The 17,861-nt window shown below is 37.3% G+C and overlaps 1 protein-coding gene across 12 annotated transcripts in view; it reads right to left on the minus strand.

The window, feature by feature from the left end:
• Positions 1-266: 266 nt before the first annotated feature.
• The window catches only part of BLTP1 (bridge-like lipid transfer protein family member 1), a 148,207-nt gene continuing 130,612 nt past the window's right edge, over positions 267-17,861 (minus strand). For 6 of the 12 annotated variants that reach the window (XM_081960109.1, XM_081960110.1, XM_081960111.1 and 3 more), the window contains 13 exons: positions 17,024-17,203; positions 15,388-15,525; positions 14,775-15,035; positions 11,191-11,341; positions 10,559-10,716; positions 10,067-10,259; positions 9,708-9,922; positions 7,542-7,790; positions 6,953-7,156; positions 6,497-6,691; positions 4,829-4,963; positions 2,496-2,661; positions 268-865 (listed from right to left, as the gene is read on the minus strand). In XM_081960109.1, the coding sequence (XP_081816235.1) occupies positions 649-865; positions 2,496-2,661; positions 4,829-4,963; positions 6,497-6,691; positions 6,953-7,156; positions 7,542-7,790; positions 9,708-9,922; positions 10,067-10,259; positions 10,559-10,716; positions 11,191-11,341; positions 14,775-15,035; positions 15,388-15,525; positions 17,024-17,203 (2,462 nt within the window). In that variant the 3' untranslated portion in view covers positions 268-648. Of the gene's footprint in view, positions 866-2,495; positions 2,662-4,828; positions 4,964-6,496; positions 6,692-6,952; positions 7,157-7,541; positions 7,791-9,707; positions 9,923-10,066; positions 10,260-10,558; positions 10,717-11,190; positions 11,342-14,774; positions 15,036-15,387; positions 15,526-17,023; positions 17,204-17,861 lie in introns of all 12 variants that reach the window. The other 6 variants (XM_081960106.1, XM_081960114.1, XM_081960104.1 and 3 more) reach the window with 4 other exon arrangements.

Raw genomic sequence — 17,861 nt, forward strand, 5'->3', positions numbered from 1 at the left:
TAGTGTGTTATTAATTTACATTGAATTTGGAAGGAATACTGCAGTTCAATTCAATCTTTTGCACTGGAATCTTAAAAATGTATGTATAAAATGTATAAATTCTAAAATATATGACAGTATATAGTTACATTTATCTAGATATTATCTACTAAGTTGGTATTCTGGCGAAAGTAACACAATGGGTGCGATACAAGTTTTAAAATCTCATCTGAAAGTAAATAATGCCATTAGTGCTGGAGCATTTTATTTGACAGTATCCAATACTTTCCCCATATATCCGTATATTATTTATATATGCACCTTGTAAAAAATGATCAACTAAACTGGGTTACATTTACATATTAATTTTTATTTCAAGTATAACAAACATACAACTGATGCGGAATATTGCACACAATATAGTTGTAAATATCAAACAGTTCTTTCATAGTTTTCTTCACAACATTGGTCATGCAGTGCTAGACTGAACACAAAATGGTATCCTCTTTCAAAATAAGTTATTCATCGTATTGATGAAGTTTTAAATATAGCAGCAAAAAAAGCTGTTAGGATCTTTCAGTGTAAATTGTTTTAAAATTATACAGTGACCATAACCATAAAACAAATGATTTTTAAAAGTCTCTGTGTGTCATCTTAATACTGGGATTTTTAGTGATCTTCCTTGTCTTTTCCTTTCTTTTCTTTTTCATCCTGTAATGCAGTGCCAAGTTTTTTTATGAGAACTGACAAAACTTTATCCAAGGGATCCATGACTCCACGTTGAAGCCACTTAGGAATAGTGGTTCTTGCATGATGGAAACCAAGCTTCTGAAGAATATAATCCACACCAACAGGATCAATCTTTCTTCCAGTCCAAGAGATTAACCTATAAATTAAAACATATCACTTTCAATAAGCAAGAATACATTATTTTTCTACAGTTCTATGTATGTTATTATGTAGGTTCTACAGTAAGGGAATTTTATAGGTCTTGCATCTCCCTGCATCTTTCCAGGCCCTGTCTTTCCTGTCCTAGGCCTTCCCTAATTGTGTCCTAGCCCAAGATATTGTTCCCCACCCCCAGCCTCTTTGTCCCACTAATCTTCCTGCCACTACTCAATAGTTGATATTTTTCTCTGATCTCTCCTCTTCCCTTCCCTCTCCCTTTACTCAGAAGTTGGTTTTATACACTGCATGAACCAAAACATCAAAAACCTGTTTCAGTTCTGATACAGATCGACGAGAACCAACTGTTCCATGCATGGGATGGTCGGCAATCCCTAATTTCCAGCTATACTATACAACCTTTTCTGGTTTTTATTTGTATATGCCAAGGAGGACTCTTCCTTGGACTGGTGTTTTTTTAACTGTCTGTGGAGATTAGTCTTTAATTCCATTTGCCAATATCTAAGGACAAAAGGATGAATACAAGTGAACTATATGATCTATTTAAAAATTATTTTGTGATTTGAAAAACATGTTTGTACCGATTTAATAAATAATACTGCTGCTTTTGGGAAAAAATAAGCATTTAAAAAAATATTGTTCCTTAGCTTGAGTTTTCTAAAAACACCAGGTTGCACTCTTACATAGTTCTAAGACATAAGCTTTGTAGTAATACTGAACTTTATAAAATTGGAGGGGGGTGGAGAGACATAAATCAAATGAACAAATAGTGTCAAGGTTTTTCTATTGCTATTCTCTTTTCATTTTAAGGCATGGGTGTCCAATCTTTTGGCTTGCCTGGGCCGCACTGAGTTAAGAGGAATTGTCTTGGGCTGCATATAAAGTATAGTTAATGTATATAGATCATATAATAATGTTAAAAGTTTATGATCCTGTGGGGTTGCATTACTAACTGACCAGTGCCACATGCAGTCTGTTTTAGGGGGAGGAGAACATTGAGGGCTGCACTTATAGTTTTATGTCTTTGGGTTTGAAAGTTTAAATGCTAGAAAACAACGAGTCATAAACAATGCCACGGTAGCTTTTTATTTTTCTAGAAAAATGTGATACAGCACAAAAACTTGTGATGCATATAGAAATATAATTTTTGATACTCTGATTAAGAAATTGGATTTGGTTGGAGGAGATCCAGGTTATTCCCACAGAATCATGTCACTTTCTAAGTGACATTGGGCCAATCATTATTTCTCAGCCCAATTTGTTTCACGTGATAGATATTTGTAAGAATAAAACATTGCCTCTAACTTTTAAAGATAGAATATAAATATAAATTTAAAACTAAATAAATCAAAAGATAAGTGGCAAGATGCCACCACAGTGATTATGATTAATCATAATTATTAATACATAAAATATACAATATATAAAATATTAAATAATACTAATATTTAATATGTTCAGTGATATATATTATAAAACTATTAATAAAGAAAAATGTTCATAGTGTACATTTTATTTTCTATGCATTTTTGTAGATAGCTCCTAGCTAAATAAGTAGTGGAATAATTATCTGAAAATCAGATTGATTACTGAAAACAAATGCTAATTACCTCAATGTGGGCTCCAAATGCCAAGTATTACAGATAAATTCTCTCCAATCTACTGTTGTGTAAGTAACACTTTCTTCCAATTCTTTTTCAGTAGTGCTCTCATCTAGTACACTGATGGGGCTTTTTTGTCCTGGCCGACTAAACAGAGCACGAGGTGGAAAGACTGCTAGAAAAAGAACAAATATTTTTGCCTTAGGCTATAATCTTCATTTTTGTCATTGACAAATATAAAATATGTAAGATTGCAACCATTCCAGAAATAAGAATTTAAGCTTTGTAGCATATTTAATATAACAAAATTATACTGATTGGTCAGAAAAAACTGTTGACTTGCTTACTGAGACTTAACTATTAGAATTGCACATATTATTGATACCAAAAGTATAAAGGATATAGTGATATTGACAATAACCACCATAAAATAAGTGAAATAAAACAAAGCTAAAAATTATCAGCAAATCAAGCCATTTGGTTTATATTGTCATGTTTTCATAGCTTTCATGACATAAGAAATTCATTGGTGCCATAAATTACTTAATACTTACATACTATACTAAAATCTAGAGTTGTTAATGCAGTATAGTATTTGAAAAGATTTCAAAATTAAAAAATGAGTTTTATTCAAGTGAATAGTTCAATTTCAAAAAAATTAATATGTTCATAGTTCTCAAGTTACAACCACTTGTTTAGCGACCATTCAAAGTTATGATGGCATTGGATAAGGGGGACTGATGTTTGGTCTCAAAGGTGCAGCTGTTGTAACACCTCTACAGCTGTGATCGTGAACCAGGTGCTCGGTTCTGGCTTGTGATTATAATGTCACTGTGAACCAGCACCCTGCAGCACCTGCCCATGCTCCAGAATACCTGCCTGCAGCACCTGCATATCTCCTGGTGTGCTTACTTTGGTCTCCCACCTTCTCTTGCTTAATAACCTGCACAATCCTGGGGTTCTGATAACAACCAGGACTGCAGGATTGCTATCTCTAAGAATGCAGTCACCACCAGCTTAATGACCACACAGCGTAGCAAAGAAATTGTGGCCACAATTAAGAATGTAACCTATTGATTACCTGTATAAAAATTGTATTATCAAAAGCTATAAGGAAGAGGATTATTAGATGCCGCTACTAGATCGTGCAAATAACACACCTTTGCCAATAGTAAAGATGCATTCTGTGAAGCTGTAAACTAGCACAAGTAGTACTTAAAAGTTTCAGTCAGTTGCTTTAAAACCCTCCACAAGCCTAGACATGTATGCCCATATGAAGGCACCTCAATCAGACAAACAGCGAAGCGCTGAACCTCACGGAATGATTTGCACATTATTCCTGAAGTATACCTTTATCATGTATTTGTGACACACATGATTTTTTTCAGAAAACTTCAATTATTTTTTCACAGATATACTTTATAATATATACTATATAATATGTAAGGTGGCTCAGTGACTAAGATGCTGAGCTTGTCGATCAGAAAGGTTGGCAGTTCGAATCCCTAGTGCGGCGTAATGGAGTGAGCTCCCGTTACTTGTCCCAGCTTCTGCCAACCTAGCAGTTCGAAAGCATGTAAAAATGCAAGTAGAAAAATAGGGACCACCTTTGGTGGGAAGGTAACAACGTTCCATGTGCCTTCATTGTTTAGTCATGCTGGCCACATGACCATAGAGATGTCTTTGAATAGCGCTGGCTCTTTGGCTTTGAAACAGAGATGAGCACTCCCCCTAGAGTTGGGAACGACTACCACATATGTGCGAGGGGAACATTTACCTATATAATATGTATTATACTATAAAATAATTTGAGTCCATATAGCTCAAAGCAACATGATTTTAGCCCATGATTATTTCATAGGGTTAACATACTTGTAAAGGAAACCATTCAGTCTTACACTATATGACAAGATAATGTAAAAAGTGTATTTAAAACGTAAGAACTGAGTAGCAATTGGGTCTAAAACACAAAATTAATCTATGATACAATTAAATTAACAATACTACAAATTCACAACAGTTTTCAATGAAACATCAATTGGAAATGTGTTTAGTTATAGCACGGATGTTTTGATTTTTCGCCCAATGTGGGGCTCAGATGTTTTGAATTTAACAAACCCTGACCTTTTATCCCGAAAAAGGGGTTTAGTAATTATTTTTAAAAAGCTTCATTAGCTATAATCCCTTCCAGAATATTGATATTCAATATGGCAGACAAAAAATAGAAATAAAGTCAAATATTTTACTACTAAAATATATTAAAAACTCAAGATTAATGACTATACAAATTGTAAGAGCACATAAAATAATCCCATAGGATTAGTGTTAACTGATTTACATACCTTTTTCCTTTTCTTTAAGATAAGCAGAAACTAAGTCATGCAGGAACATTATTAATTCTGCATCCATAGTTACACATATGTGATCTGTGAATTCTGTTACTACACTGCATTCTACCTTTGGCTTGGCACTGGCATCTGTAATGAAATTCCATAAATCATTCAGAGAAACTGGTAATTACATGAATAAATATCCTGAATAAAACATTTTAATGAAAAAGTTTTAAAATGCAGGATAGGGAAAAGTGCTAATTGTATGTACTGTATTGATTTTTTTTCAGCATAAATTTGAAATGAAATTCCTGAGAATACTTTTGTGTGTAAAGCCTTATAATGTCTCTGACTGATGTACAATTCCTTTGTACATGCAACATGGATTCATTTAAAGCAATTCTAAAATGAAGCCCTCCGGAAGTGTGTATAATCAATGAACTCTTATATGATACTATATTTGATTTAAAGCACTTGCTATCAGATAATTTCTTCCAGATTTTTTTGGCACATCAATCATAAAAATCAACGTTTTATAGTCACAGCTGGAAGTTCAGCTATCAACTAAGGCAGTGATGGCGAACCTGTGGCACGCGGACCCATGTCAGGGCATGCGAGGAGCTGCCCTGTCAGCTGGCCAGCATGCATGTGCGCGCTGCCAGCTGAGTTCACCCTTTTTTAAAGCCATTTTTTCCCTCCACAGGCTCCAGAGCCTTTATAGGAGTCTGGGGAGGGCGAAAAGAGCCCCCCCCGCCCCCCGGAGGTCCTCCGGAGGCTTCATGAGCTTCTCTGAAGCATCCGGAGCGCAAAAAACCATCTCTACGGGCAAACCGGAAGTTTGGGAATGGACTTCCGGTTTGCTCAGAGGTTCGTTTTGACTGCTCTGGAAGCTTCAGGGAAGCATCCTGAAGGTCCCTCAAGCCTTCGGAGTGCTCAAAACGACCCTCCGAGCAAACCGGAAGTCACTTCCTGTTTGCTCGGAGGTACGTTTTGACTGCTCCGGAGGCTTCAGGGAAGTGTCCTGAAGGTCCCTCAAGCCTTCAGAGCACTCAAAACGACCCTCCGAGCAAACTGGAAGTCAATTCCGGTTTGCTCGGAGGGTCGTTTTGAGCACTCCAAAGGCGTCAGGGAAGCTCATAAAGCCTCGGGGGGGGGGCTCTTTTCGCCCTCCCCAGGCTCCTATAAAGCCTCTGGAGCCTGGGGAGGGCAAACAAAGCATGCAAAAAATGGGGGGAGTGCCTGTAGTGCACGCATGCACACTGGGGGGCGGGGGTGTCGCGCATTGCATTATGGGTGCAGCACGCCCACACACTACCCCCCTTCGCTCCCCCCACTTATGGCACACGAGCCAAAAAAGGTTCGCCATTGCTGAACTAAGGTATTCATAAATTTGTTCTACTTTGTTTTCATATTTTATAATTAAACTATTATGCAATATTGGTCATTGCTACATGCAACTGAAGTTAGTGGGACATTCCCTCCAATAGACAATATTGTATTGCAGTGTTAAGAAGTTTACCTGATTCTATTTCAATTATCATTTAATAGAGATATTAGGTATGGAGTCACAATTATCATGAGTTAAATTTGCTTTTTCATTTTTAAAATAAAATTATGCTGTAATTCCATTTACACAAAATACAAATAAAGTTAATTTTTTTTTAAAAAAGAACAGGCTACCATGTATTAAAGGTTCCTGAGGTTGTTGAACATGAATGGATTTGAAATCCAGCTGCATCCTTGGTAATGCAAATATTGTTTCAGTCTCATGATTATAACTGGAGCCACCTCTGAAGCCACTTAACAAGCTGGAGCTTTTCACCGTTGTAGTATGCTCTGGGTTGTTTGCATCAACATTTCTGAGAAGGTTTAATTCTGGAAAGAAAATAGCAAACAATGTTTTTGATATAGATGCTGTTTGATGATGTTAGTACTATTATTTATATATATATATCTTTCTGTAAAATCGAGTGCATCCTTTTAATATACAATTATTTCAAGATTTAAACTAAGAAAATTATGAATATTTGGGCATCTTTCCATCACATGCCATTCTTTCATACTATTAATTGGAATGGTTTTAAATTTATGCCAGTTTCCCAAATGACCAATAAAGAGAAATTTATTTGTTCCTACCTTCATTTCGTGTAGCTGTAACATAATTGAACCATTCCTTTACGCTTGCAACTCCATGTGGTGGATTGTCATGACGTCTCCTTGTTATTTTAGTAATTGTTGCCATGGGACTTTGTAGGGCACCACATGGTTTTGTAACCATAGTATTGTGACCCAAATGGAAGTCTAATGTTTGCACAACGTATGTAGAATGTTCAGTGGATCCTAGGAAAGGTTGAACATAGCAATTTTTTATAAAAAAAATTTAAAAAGCAATTTTTTTAAAAAAAATATTGTGTATTTTCTGAAGTCATCACTTCAATAGTTTGCCATTGTATGTACAGTCTACATATAGTGAAATTAAGAACAAAATATCCCCTGTGAGAACAGTATCCTTTGTGGTCATTTATATGAGCTCAGTAAATCTCTTGATACCATGGCAAACTCTCATTTTAATGCCGATGTAGAATTTTATTAAATCTAATACGTAGGTAGGTTACAACAAAAATTAAAATGATATTTCATCAATGTTTAATCTTTGTTATTTAAGTATTGGTTACAACTTAATATGGGAAAAGATCAAACAAAAGTCATAAAAATGCCTGAATACCTTCTTGCCATATTTTTTGTGCTTCAGTCCAAAATGCAATATTAGGTTCTTCAAGATGAAACAGAGCCCATGATTTTGAACGAAAATTAGGTCCGTGGAAACATGCCAAAGTCATGTGATTTCCATGCAAACTCATAGAGCCTCCAAACTTTCCATCTTCTGGTAAGGGAAACTGAAATAAGGATATGTGGCACCCCGACATCACCTTTAAAACTCCTGGCCAGTGGCGATGATGTGCTGCATCTAGTACTAGAAAACGGAGCACACAGACATACACAGAGGAGGATAATGACATTATGATTAACTTTATGGATTCAAAAATTCTTCTAAAAACGATGAGCCTTAGCTACAAATAATGAACAGAAATTTCATTAACACATTTTCATTTTTTTCTGAGCTTCAATGCTTGTGCTTAGGAGAGGGATGAACAAATAATTGCTTATTTTCATCTGTGTATAGCAACCAGGTTTTAAAACTGTCATAGAATCCACTAGTAGATACTTGACTTATGACCATTTATTTAACAACCTTTCAAAGTTACAATGGTATTGAAAAAAGTAACTTATGACTGGTTCTTGCACTTATGATAGTTGTAGTATGCCCATGGTCACATGATCAAAATCCAACCATTTGGCAACAAGTATGTATTTACAGTGACTGCAGTGTCCCAAGATCACATAATCACCATTTACATCCTTTATAGAGGGCTTCTAACAAGTAAAGTCAATGTTGGAAGCCATGTTGCTTATGTCCCCTCTATATCTGCCCTATGACTGCTCTGTACCCTGCCTTGTGAGGTGGCAACAACTGCTCTGCAACTGCTTGCCATACCTAATGAGACTTAGCCATCCCAGCAAGCACCAACAAGCGTTTGTTAAGCCCAGAAGTCTTCTCTCCCAGTTCCCTGCATCAACCACCTTTTGTGCCCAGCTGATGCAGCTGAAACAGAAGTACCTCACTGCCTTATTTAGAAGCCTAAGTTCCACAGTAAATGTTTTCTATGTGTGGCTCCCCAGCCTGATTCAGTAACGCTGGCAAGCATTCATTTGCCCAGCTGCCTTTTCTCCTCAGTCTCATGTGGGTCTCCAATGCAGCCCAATTCTGAAGACTGAGCTGTCTTTAGAAAGCTGTGTTGTATTTCCAAATACGTTCCAAAAAAGTGCAGTTTTCCAAAGGCTCAAGGAGCCACGTTTAGAAAACATATACGGTACTGGAAAAGATGCCTCAACCATAGCAGTTGGCAACACAAGGCAAAAGGTCAGCATGGGAACTGGCAAAGAAAGTTGCTGGGTGAACGAATGCTTGCTGATGCTTGCCAGAAGGGCCAGTCAGTCCTAGAGCTATGTTCTTCTGGGGCTGCTTACTGCCCTCCAAGGCAGGGAGCAGAGCAACTACAGAACACAGTTGGAAGTAGGCCCTTGGGTGAGACTTGGAGCTGGGAAGGGCCAAGCCTAGAGTGTCTTGAAATGGGGTTGGGTACTCATTTAACCACCCAGGATTTTTGGTTAATGACGAGTGGGGAATGCTGTTAAGACAGTGCAATGACATATCTCACTTTATGACTGCATTGTTTAATAATGGAAATTCCAGTACCAAATGTGGTCATAAGTCAAGGTTTACCTGCATTTACTTTTTTGTATAATTTATTATGTTAATACAAGTATAGATTAAATATTTAGAAGTATTATGTGCTTCAAACGGCTTTTGGTTGTGGATGATATAATGACCTTTTTGTGTCTTTCCATACTAAAATACACACATTATTATTTTTCAAAATGCTCAGTTATAAAAAATTTGCTGAAATTCAGATTTTGAGGCTCAGTGTTTAAGATATCAGCTCATTTTTTTCCAGATACCTCACTCTGTCTATTGTTCTGCATATAGAATAGATCATATTTTTATTACAATACTCTTTTCTAGCCTGTCTCCAGAGTTATTTAATAGATTCTGGAAAAAAACACTGTGATGCTGCTAAAAAAGAAGATGCTAAAATACAATTTTATGCATGGATACTTTTTTTCCATAATGAAAAAAAAAATCATATTCTCCTGTCGTCATAGTATTAGCAACAGTCAAATGTAGTCTGGGCTCAGAAATTAGGAAGGCTAGTATGTAATATTTTTGATAAAAGCTTAATGACATGGATGAAATTAGTTTTATACATACACTGCTGTGAACTTTTTTCTATATTAATAGCAACAGTTTTGGAAGGAAAGTACGGAACAGGCCCCCATGTGGACAGAGCTCGCTTGCTTGTATCGAACTGCTGAGTAAAGAATTCTTGAAGCTTCATTCCTATTTTGATGAGATCTGGTGTAGTTGATCTGGAAATCATGACTTGAAAAATATCCCATTTCAAATCACCATGGACAAATAACTCACTGGAATATAAAATTAATAATGTTTTCCATGAATTTATAATGCTTTATAAAGGTTTGAAGAGAGAATAGCTAATACAAAAATATTTAGTGACAATTTGATTAAAACTGCAGATTATATACATTAGATCAAGCAAAAATCTTTACCTCTTATCAGTTATGCTGGAATCCAAAGTATTATAGAGATTAACTTTCCACTCATCCTGCAGCTTAAGGTCTGCGTTACTGAAAATGCCCATTAGAATACTAGATCCCATGTAATCCACACGAGCTTCAGTAGAGCCCATGGTAATCTGAATTTTGTGACTTGGCTGCTGGCTAGGATGTTCTGAAATATGAGCTGAAAAACATTTATATGTCAGTTTAAACAAAATATTTGACTTTGGCTCTCTAACACTAGCCTCCAGTTAATATCAAAAGGTCTTCAAACTCTCTCTCTTTTTCTATTAGTGCACACACAAATAGTGTTGAACATGTTCAGAAAATCCTTTCAACAATTAGTGGTTACTCAATTTAAAATTAATGAGTAAATGATAATTTTTCAATTAAAACAAATAAAATTAGCCGTGGTCTTCACTATATTCACTGTATAAAAAGAACTAATCACTGCTAAAAAATACTTGCAAATTTTCAACTTACCCACCATCTCCAAGGCATTAACATCTATGGTGCCACCAACTACTCCACCTCTAGAATCCAAATGTGATCTTCCCAGTCCTACTGACATACTAATTTCGCGGTCTCTGTTACTGCCCACAGATAAACGACCCTGACTTTTCAGACCACTGGTAGTCCACCTAAAGCATGCACAAAATAAGGAGAAAATATTGTTTATTTCTCCATTCACATGCAAAAATGCAAGTTGTGAAATGAATTTAACATAATCATAAGAAATGTACATGGTAGTAAAGACACAATTCTCTCTATTTCATTTAGCAAAACAAGATGGGACAAATTCTCAAATTTTTGATAATAAAAATATTAATGGACCATCTCTATATTATCAATGAGCATAGCAATATAAGAACAAAGATGGAACATTTAGCTAGTTCTGCTAGCAATCAATGTCTTCAACAATTGATTTTCAAGGAAGTCTCTGTTCAAAGTCCTCCCAACTCTACATAACCTAATTTGAAATGAAAGTTGATGCTTCCTGAATCAAAGCATTCTTCAAATATACCTGGATGTGCATACACACACTTTTGCATGTTTAAAAAAATTGTTTGGAATATACAGAAAATTCAAATGATTAATTTAAAAGGTTTCCTTACGTGGTGTTTCCCATCACGTTGCTCATATTCATTTGCACATTTAATTGTTTCAAGTTCATAGCAAATACAACCAGTGTTTCCCATGGCGTCACTTGCTGACTTCCTGCTTTATTTGATTTATTAAATGGAGTTGATGTTTTTGACAGTAGATCTGGAATAAAACACAAAGCAAATACTGTAAATGTAATGTTGCAAAGTATTACTGGGGAAAAAAATCAATATTAATCATCTGCATATTTTGTTGGAAAATACCTCAGGGTAACTGAGTCCAAACAGAAACTCGCATATTGATTGACTCTTAAGTTCATCTTCATCTGTTTGCACACAATAGTGTTCTAGGGAGATTTGTATGTTGTGAAGAACTTTTGAGAACTTTTTTCTCAGTAAATGGCAATTTTAACATGGTAGTGAATGAGGTTTTAAACATCAAGAGATTTCTATATCTAAATGTTATCTAAATGTTTTCAAGGGTGATGCTCAGAAAATATATGGGATGCAAATGTGAACTTTGCATATTGCTAAAATTTCTGAAGTTTGTCTTTCAACTCTAATAATTAAAAAACAAAGTTTTTTTACAGCTCAATAATTATACTTTTGTTTAACTGACAGAGAACAGAACAGAACATTTGACCAATTGAGCTGGGACTACTGAAAATTTTCTTTTCCAAGTCTTCCAAGTTTGATGAAATATACTAAATATTTTTACTATTTTTTTCTTTCCAGAAACTATTGAAATTTTAAGCTCTATTCCAGTGATGGCGAACCTTTTTCGCCTCGGGTGCCAAAAGCACATACGTGCGCGCTATCACACGAACTCGAGTGCCGACCCACATAACGTAATGTCCCCGCTCACCTGTGTGGACCGTGCATTTTTGCACAAGGCTTCCTCGCCACTCCCTGCTCTGGCTGCTTCCCCTTGGATAACACCCAGTGAGGGGAGAAGTTGCTCTGCCACTAAGGGCAGAGATTGGGGTGGGGGTGGGGGGATGCTCAAGTGTGCTCCTGTGTCAAAAAACCTTCCCTTATCATTCTCCTGTGTAAAGATTGGGCCCTTTTTACAATGGCAGGTGTGAGTCCAGTTGCTAAATTCTCCCCTTCTATTAAAGAGGATCCTGGGCACTACAGTCAATAGACAAATGATGAAGAGAGCTGCTGGCACAGGGGAAAGAAAAGCAGCAAGAAAAGAAGAAAAAACAGCTTTTTCCCCTCAAGGTGGCTGCTCTGTTTCCCCCCCTCCCCTGTGCTAGCATAGAGGATCCTGCCTGGTTGCTGTAATCCAAAGAGAAATGAGGAAGAGAGCAATCTGCATGAGGGAAAGACAAGCAGCAAGAAAATAAGGAAAAGCAGCTTTTTCCCCTCAAGGTGGCTGCTCTGTTTCCCCTCCTCCCCCCCGTGCTAGCACAGAGGCTCCTGCCTGGTCACTGCAGTCCAAAGGGAAATGAGGAAGAGACCAATCTGCATGAGGGAAAGACAAGTAGCAAGGAAATAAGGAAAAGCAGCTTTTCCCCCCTCAAGGTGGCTGCTCTGTTGCCCTTTTCTCCATTTCAGCACCACTCCATGGAGCCTGCCCCACCCCCCATCGCCCAGGTCCTCGCTTCTCCCAAGCATTTCTTTGCCTATTTAATTTCCCCTCCGTAGCATTTTTCTATCGTGTTTGTTGCCGTTTTGGACAGGAAAACAAAGTTTGTGGGACTAAAAAAAACTCCTTTCAATCAATCAATTCCAACTTTGCGAGATCTCTTCCCCCTCCCCAAGTTGTAATTGATTGAAGTTTTTTTTTAGTCCCACAAACTTTGTTTCTCTGCACACGATGGCAAGAAACGCGATGGAGCTGGAAATCAGGTAGGCAAAGAAATGTTTGGGAGAAGCGAGGACCTGGGCGATGGTGGGTGGGGCAACCTCGATGCCTTAGCACTGAAATGGAGAAAAGGGCAACAGCAGCCACGTTAAGTGAAAGAAGCCTCTTTTCTTCTTTCCTCACTGCTTGTCTTTCCCCCCTGCTGGCAGCTCTCCTCATTTCCCTGTGGATTCAAGCGATCAGGCAGGATCCTTTTTAGTAGCAGGGGGGAGGGGGGAACAGAGCAGCCAGCACAGGGGAAAGACAAGCGGCAAGAAAAGAGGCTTCTTTCACTCGTGCTGGCAGCTCTCTCATTTCCCTGTGGATTCAAGCGATTGGGCAGGATCCTTTTTAGTAGCAGGGGGGAGGGGGGAACACAGCAGGCAGCACGAGTGAAAGAAGCCTCTTTCCTTGCCGCTTGTCTCCCCTGTGCTGGCAGCTCTCTCATCTCCCTGTGGATTCAAGCGATTGGGCAGGATCCTTTTTAGTAGCAGGGGGGAGGGGGGAACAGAGCAGCCAGCACGAGTGAAAGAAGCCTCTTTCCTTGCCGCTTGTCTTTCCCCGTTCCGGCAGCTCTCTTTGCATTGGGCTGTTTTTCGCCCTTTGGAGGCTTCAGGGAATCCTCCGGAGATTAAAAAAAACTATCGAAAATCAGCTGGCCAGCGGGTGCATGCGCACTGGAGCTGACAGGACAATGCCTCGCGTGCCCTCAGAAATGGCTCCGCATGCTGCCTGTGGCACGCGTGCCATAGGTTCACCATCACGGCTCTATTCCATCCTGTGTTGCCTAATTAAATTTGCAATTCTTCAGTGGACTTCCTCTATTTCAATTCTCCATACTATCCTAAGGTACAGTATTCCTCAAACCTCAGAGATGAAATAAGAATGGGTTCTCCAAGCAGACAAACACACTTGAATAGAAGCATTTTCACATATCTGCATCTTCTTTGTGTTACACAAGTGTGTGTTTAAAACACACAAGGCCTGTAAAATTAGTTTCTTCTCACTTTGTAAGACAATACAGGGAAATTTTCAACCAAACAGAATAGAGTTGGAAGGGACTTTGGAGGTCTTCTAGTGCAGACCCTTGCTCAAGCAGGAGACCCTGTACCATTCAGACAAGTGACTGTCCAGTCTCTTCTTAAAGGCTCCAGGGATGGAGCACCCACAACTTCTGAAGGCAAGCTGTTTCATTGGTTAATTGTCCTCATTGTTAGGAACCTTCTCCTTAATTCCAGGTTGCTTCTCTCCTTGATTAGTTTCCATCCATTGTGTTGCCCTGTCCTCTGCTGCTTTGGAAAGAATATTGACCTCCTCTTTGTGGCAGCCTCTCAAATACTGGAATACTGCTAATATCCCCCCCCCCCCCAGTCCTTCTTTTTTCTAGATTAGCCAAACCCCAATCTTGCAAACGTTCTTCATTTGTTTTAGTTTCCAGGCTTCCAATCACCTTAGCATTTTGTATAGAGCAGTACATTTTGTAGGGCAATACACAAGTCTATTGAAAAGGAATTAGTAATTTGTTTGAAGAAAAACCATAAAGCAGAGCAATTTTGGAGTAATACTGCATCCTTTTACGTTCCATGTGAGTATTCTCGTTATCATAATAATGTAGAGTCAATCCATTTCAGTGTTTTACATAGCAAATGATTACATGTTCGTGACCTTTTTTTATAGATGTATGATCATTTGCCCATACTACACAGTGGTGTGTGATTCAAAGTAGTGAAATTAAGCTTCTTTTCACCTTTCTGAGGGACTGAAGAATCTGATACACTTCTGGATCTTGAAACAGCAGGGGATTTTAGGTTATGAGACCCTGATCCACAGGCCATATTGCTAGTAGCACTGTGCTCATTGAAAACATTTGGTGACTGAGCCATATGGGAAAATGAAGCAGACTGACTTGGTTGCTCCCAGGTCCTACAATATGCTTTTCTTGATGATTCAGGTGACACGTGCTGGTTCAGCCCTTCAACAGAATCTGGGGTCCCAGGACCTGATGTTACTAGGAACACATATAACAAAATAAATGATTTGTTTAGCTTGTTATTAATTCAACACAAATCTACCAAGATTATTACAATATGCCATTCTCCAATCTCACCTAGTTATTTATTTAAAGACTAGGGGTTCTTTGTTTAAAAATAATCTAAAACCAGCTATTTTAAGGGAACCAAGGGAAAGAAATTCAAGCAGCTTTTAAGCACGGACATTTTTAAATCCATTTGCTACCTAGTTTCTTATTTCATCATAGTATTTCTAACACAAAATGGAAAAACAACATGTTTTTAACGTTAATCACGGTAAGACTGATTACTATGAAAAAAAATGTCTTGCACATTCTTTTGGCTATTTACCTGGCATATTTATTGTTTGATCACCTAGAAAGAGACGCCTTGCAATACTCCTTCTGTACCATGCTCTTGGAAATGCTAGAATCTCACTCAGTCTCCTCATGTCATATTTAAAAGAAGCAGATCCTATATCACAAACAGCTGTAAAAGTATTACAAAAATATGTTTATATTTGACATTCCATGTTATTTTATTTATTCTTGTAACATTCATCATTTATAAACCAAAACCAAGTGCTCAATAGATTATAATGAAAATAGTCAAAATTGAGATAATTAATTTAATTTAGATTGTATCCTTTAGTTTCTTTTACCATCAATCAAACTAACTGGGCCTACTATAGTTTAATTCAGCACAACATAAAAAAAGCTACAGATCCTGCAGCTGGTTATCAATGTTCATTTGTTTATTTGATTTGTAACTTGCTGCAATCAATTTGATGCCTGATGGCTATTGTAGATTGCGAGTACGTTTCATTTTTCAGGAGAAACTTGTCTATATTATATATCATTTTAATCTCTTCTTTTTTTGGCATTGTAGCACCGAACTCTAGGCTCACTACAGTAATAGTCACCTCAAAAATGTTTGTGTTACTCCAATGTATTCAATACTGAAATTGCTTGCTATAAGAAGAGATGTGTCCCTTTTCCTTAGCAATTTCTAGCACAATTTTATCATCTCATTTCAAAAAAAGGATCAAGAAAAATAGAAATAGATGTTGAAAAATGACACTATATCAAAAGCTTGATTTAGTGTTATGGTGAGCCAGACCTGTACATGTTTGAAATGCTTTTAAATAGAATTATACAAATGTAAATTCACAGTGGTATTAGTTTGGTTTGCAAGTTCAAAAAGTGATACTTTCCCACATGCTAGAGGTAAGGAAGTGCAATGTCAAGTAAGCAGTTGTGGTATTCATGTATTATGAAATATTTCCTAGATGGATCTGCCTATTATTTTGGTTATGCAGGTAATCTTCACTTATTGGTGGTATTTGGGGCTGGGAACTCCACTGCTAATTGTCATAATCATAAGGCACAATGTGATGTGATCACGTTGACTTACAATAGCAGTTCAAGTTGCTGTTGTTAGGCAAATATTGAGCAATCATAGCATCCTGCAGTCATGTGATTGCCATTTGTGACCTCCTGCCAGCTTTTCTGTTGACTTTGTTCATTGGAAGCCAACAGAGAAGTCACAAATGGTGATCATGTGACCAAGGGATGTTTTGAAATGCATAATTATGAGGCAGTTGCCAAGCACTCAAATTTTAATCCTGTGACTGCAGGAATTTGTGCTGGTCACAACTGTAAGGACTTGCTGTAAGTCCTCCTCATTCAGCGCTGTTGTACCTTTGATATGTCACTGAATGAGGGGACATTAATCAAGGATTATCTGCATATTAACTGTAAAGAGCTATGACAAGGTCAAGAAAGATCTTTTGTTTAATGAAACGTTGAGGAGAAAATATAAGTTTTATTAATAACTTAAAATGCAATTATGCAACATCTATTCAAAAGACCTACAAGTCCGACCTACAGTATCACAGGAAAAAAAATGGCAAGTTTGATACTGTTACATGTAATGCAGTAGTATTGTCTATGTTGCACTAAGTTTATTCCATAGGTTTAATAAATACCAGATATGTTTATTAATGTAGTCTCCATCTTGTTGGCAGATTTGCTTGCAGAGAGACTTTCAAAAAAGGTAGCACCTCCTGAACGCCTTATTCTTGATAGGCTAACTTTTACAAACTCAAGGTTGATGCTCAATGAATCCTTGCGACCAGTAACTGATGAAGGTTCTTCATCTATAGTCCCTGAAATCATGAAAAACATAAATGCTTTTTTGGCTTAATCTAAACGGATGAAACCTATTCTCATAATGTCTTCAGATATTGAGCTTTGCACAAAAGTGTGTGTAAACTTTGGCTGGTATAAAATATGGTTAATAAATTGTTGCTTGCTGTATGCTATTTTGAGCTGTGGTGGCGCAGTGGATAGAGTGCAGTACTGCAGGCTACTTCTACTGACTGCCGGCTGCCTGCAATTTTGCAGTTCAAATCTCATCAGGCTCAAGGTTGACTCAGCCTTCCATTCTTCCGGGGTGGGTAAAATGAGGACCCAGATTGTTGGGGGCAATATGCTGACTCTGTAAACCGTTTAGGGAAGGCTGTAAAGCACTGTAACGCGGTATATAAATCTAAGTGCTATTGCTATATCATGTAATAATTTTAATACTGTTTCTAAACAAATAATTTTACTGCATTTACTGTATAAATGCCTTATTACATAGATGTACTGAGCTATGAATGCAAAATGTATTTTTAATATATCGTCATACATATTTAAATATTTGCTTTCTGTTAAGCCAGAACAATGTCATTTTTAAAGGGATTTTGTATTTTCTTTTTAAAGGCTTATCTAAAAAGTTTAAAAAATCATCAATACATTTCTATGAACCACAATATTCCCTGT

Source organism: Natrix helvetica (genome assembly GCF_964273705.1).
Source record: "Natrix helvetica genome assembly, chromosome: 7".
NCBI lineage: Eukaryota > Metazoa > Chordata > Lepidosauria > Squamata > Natricidae > Natrix > Natrix helvetica.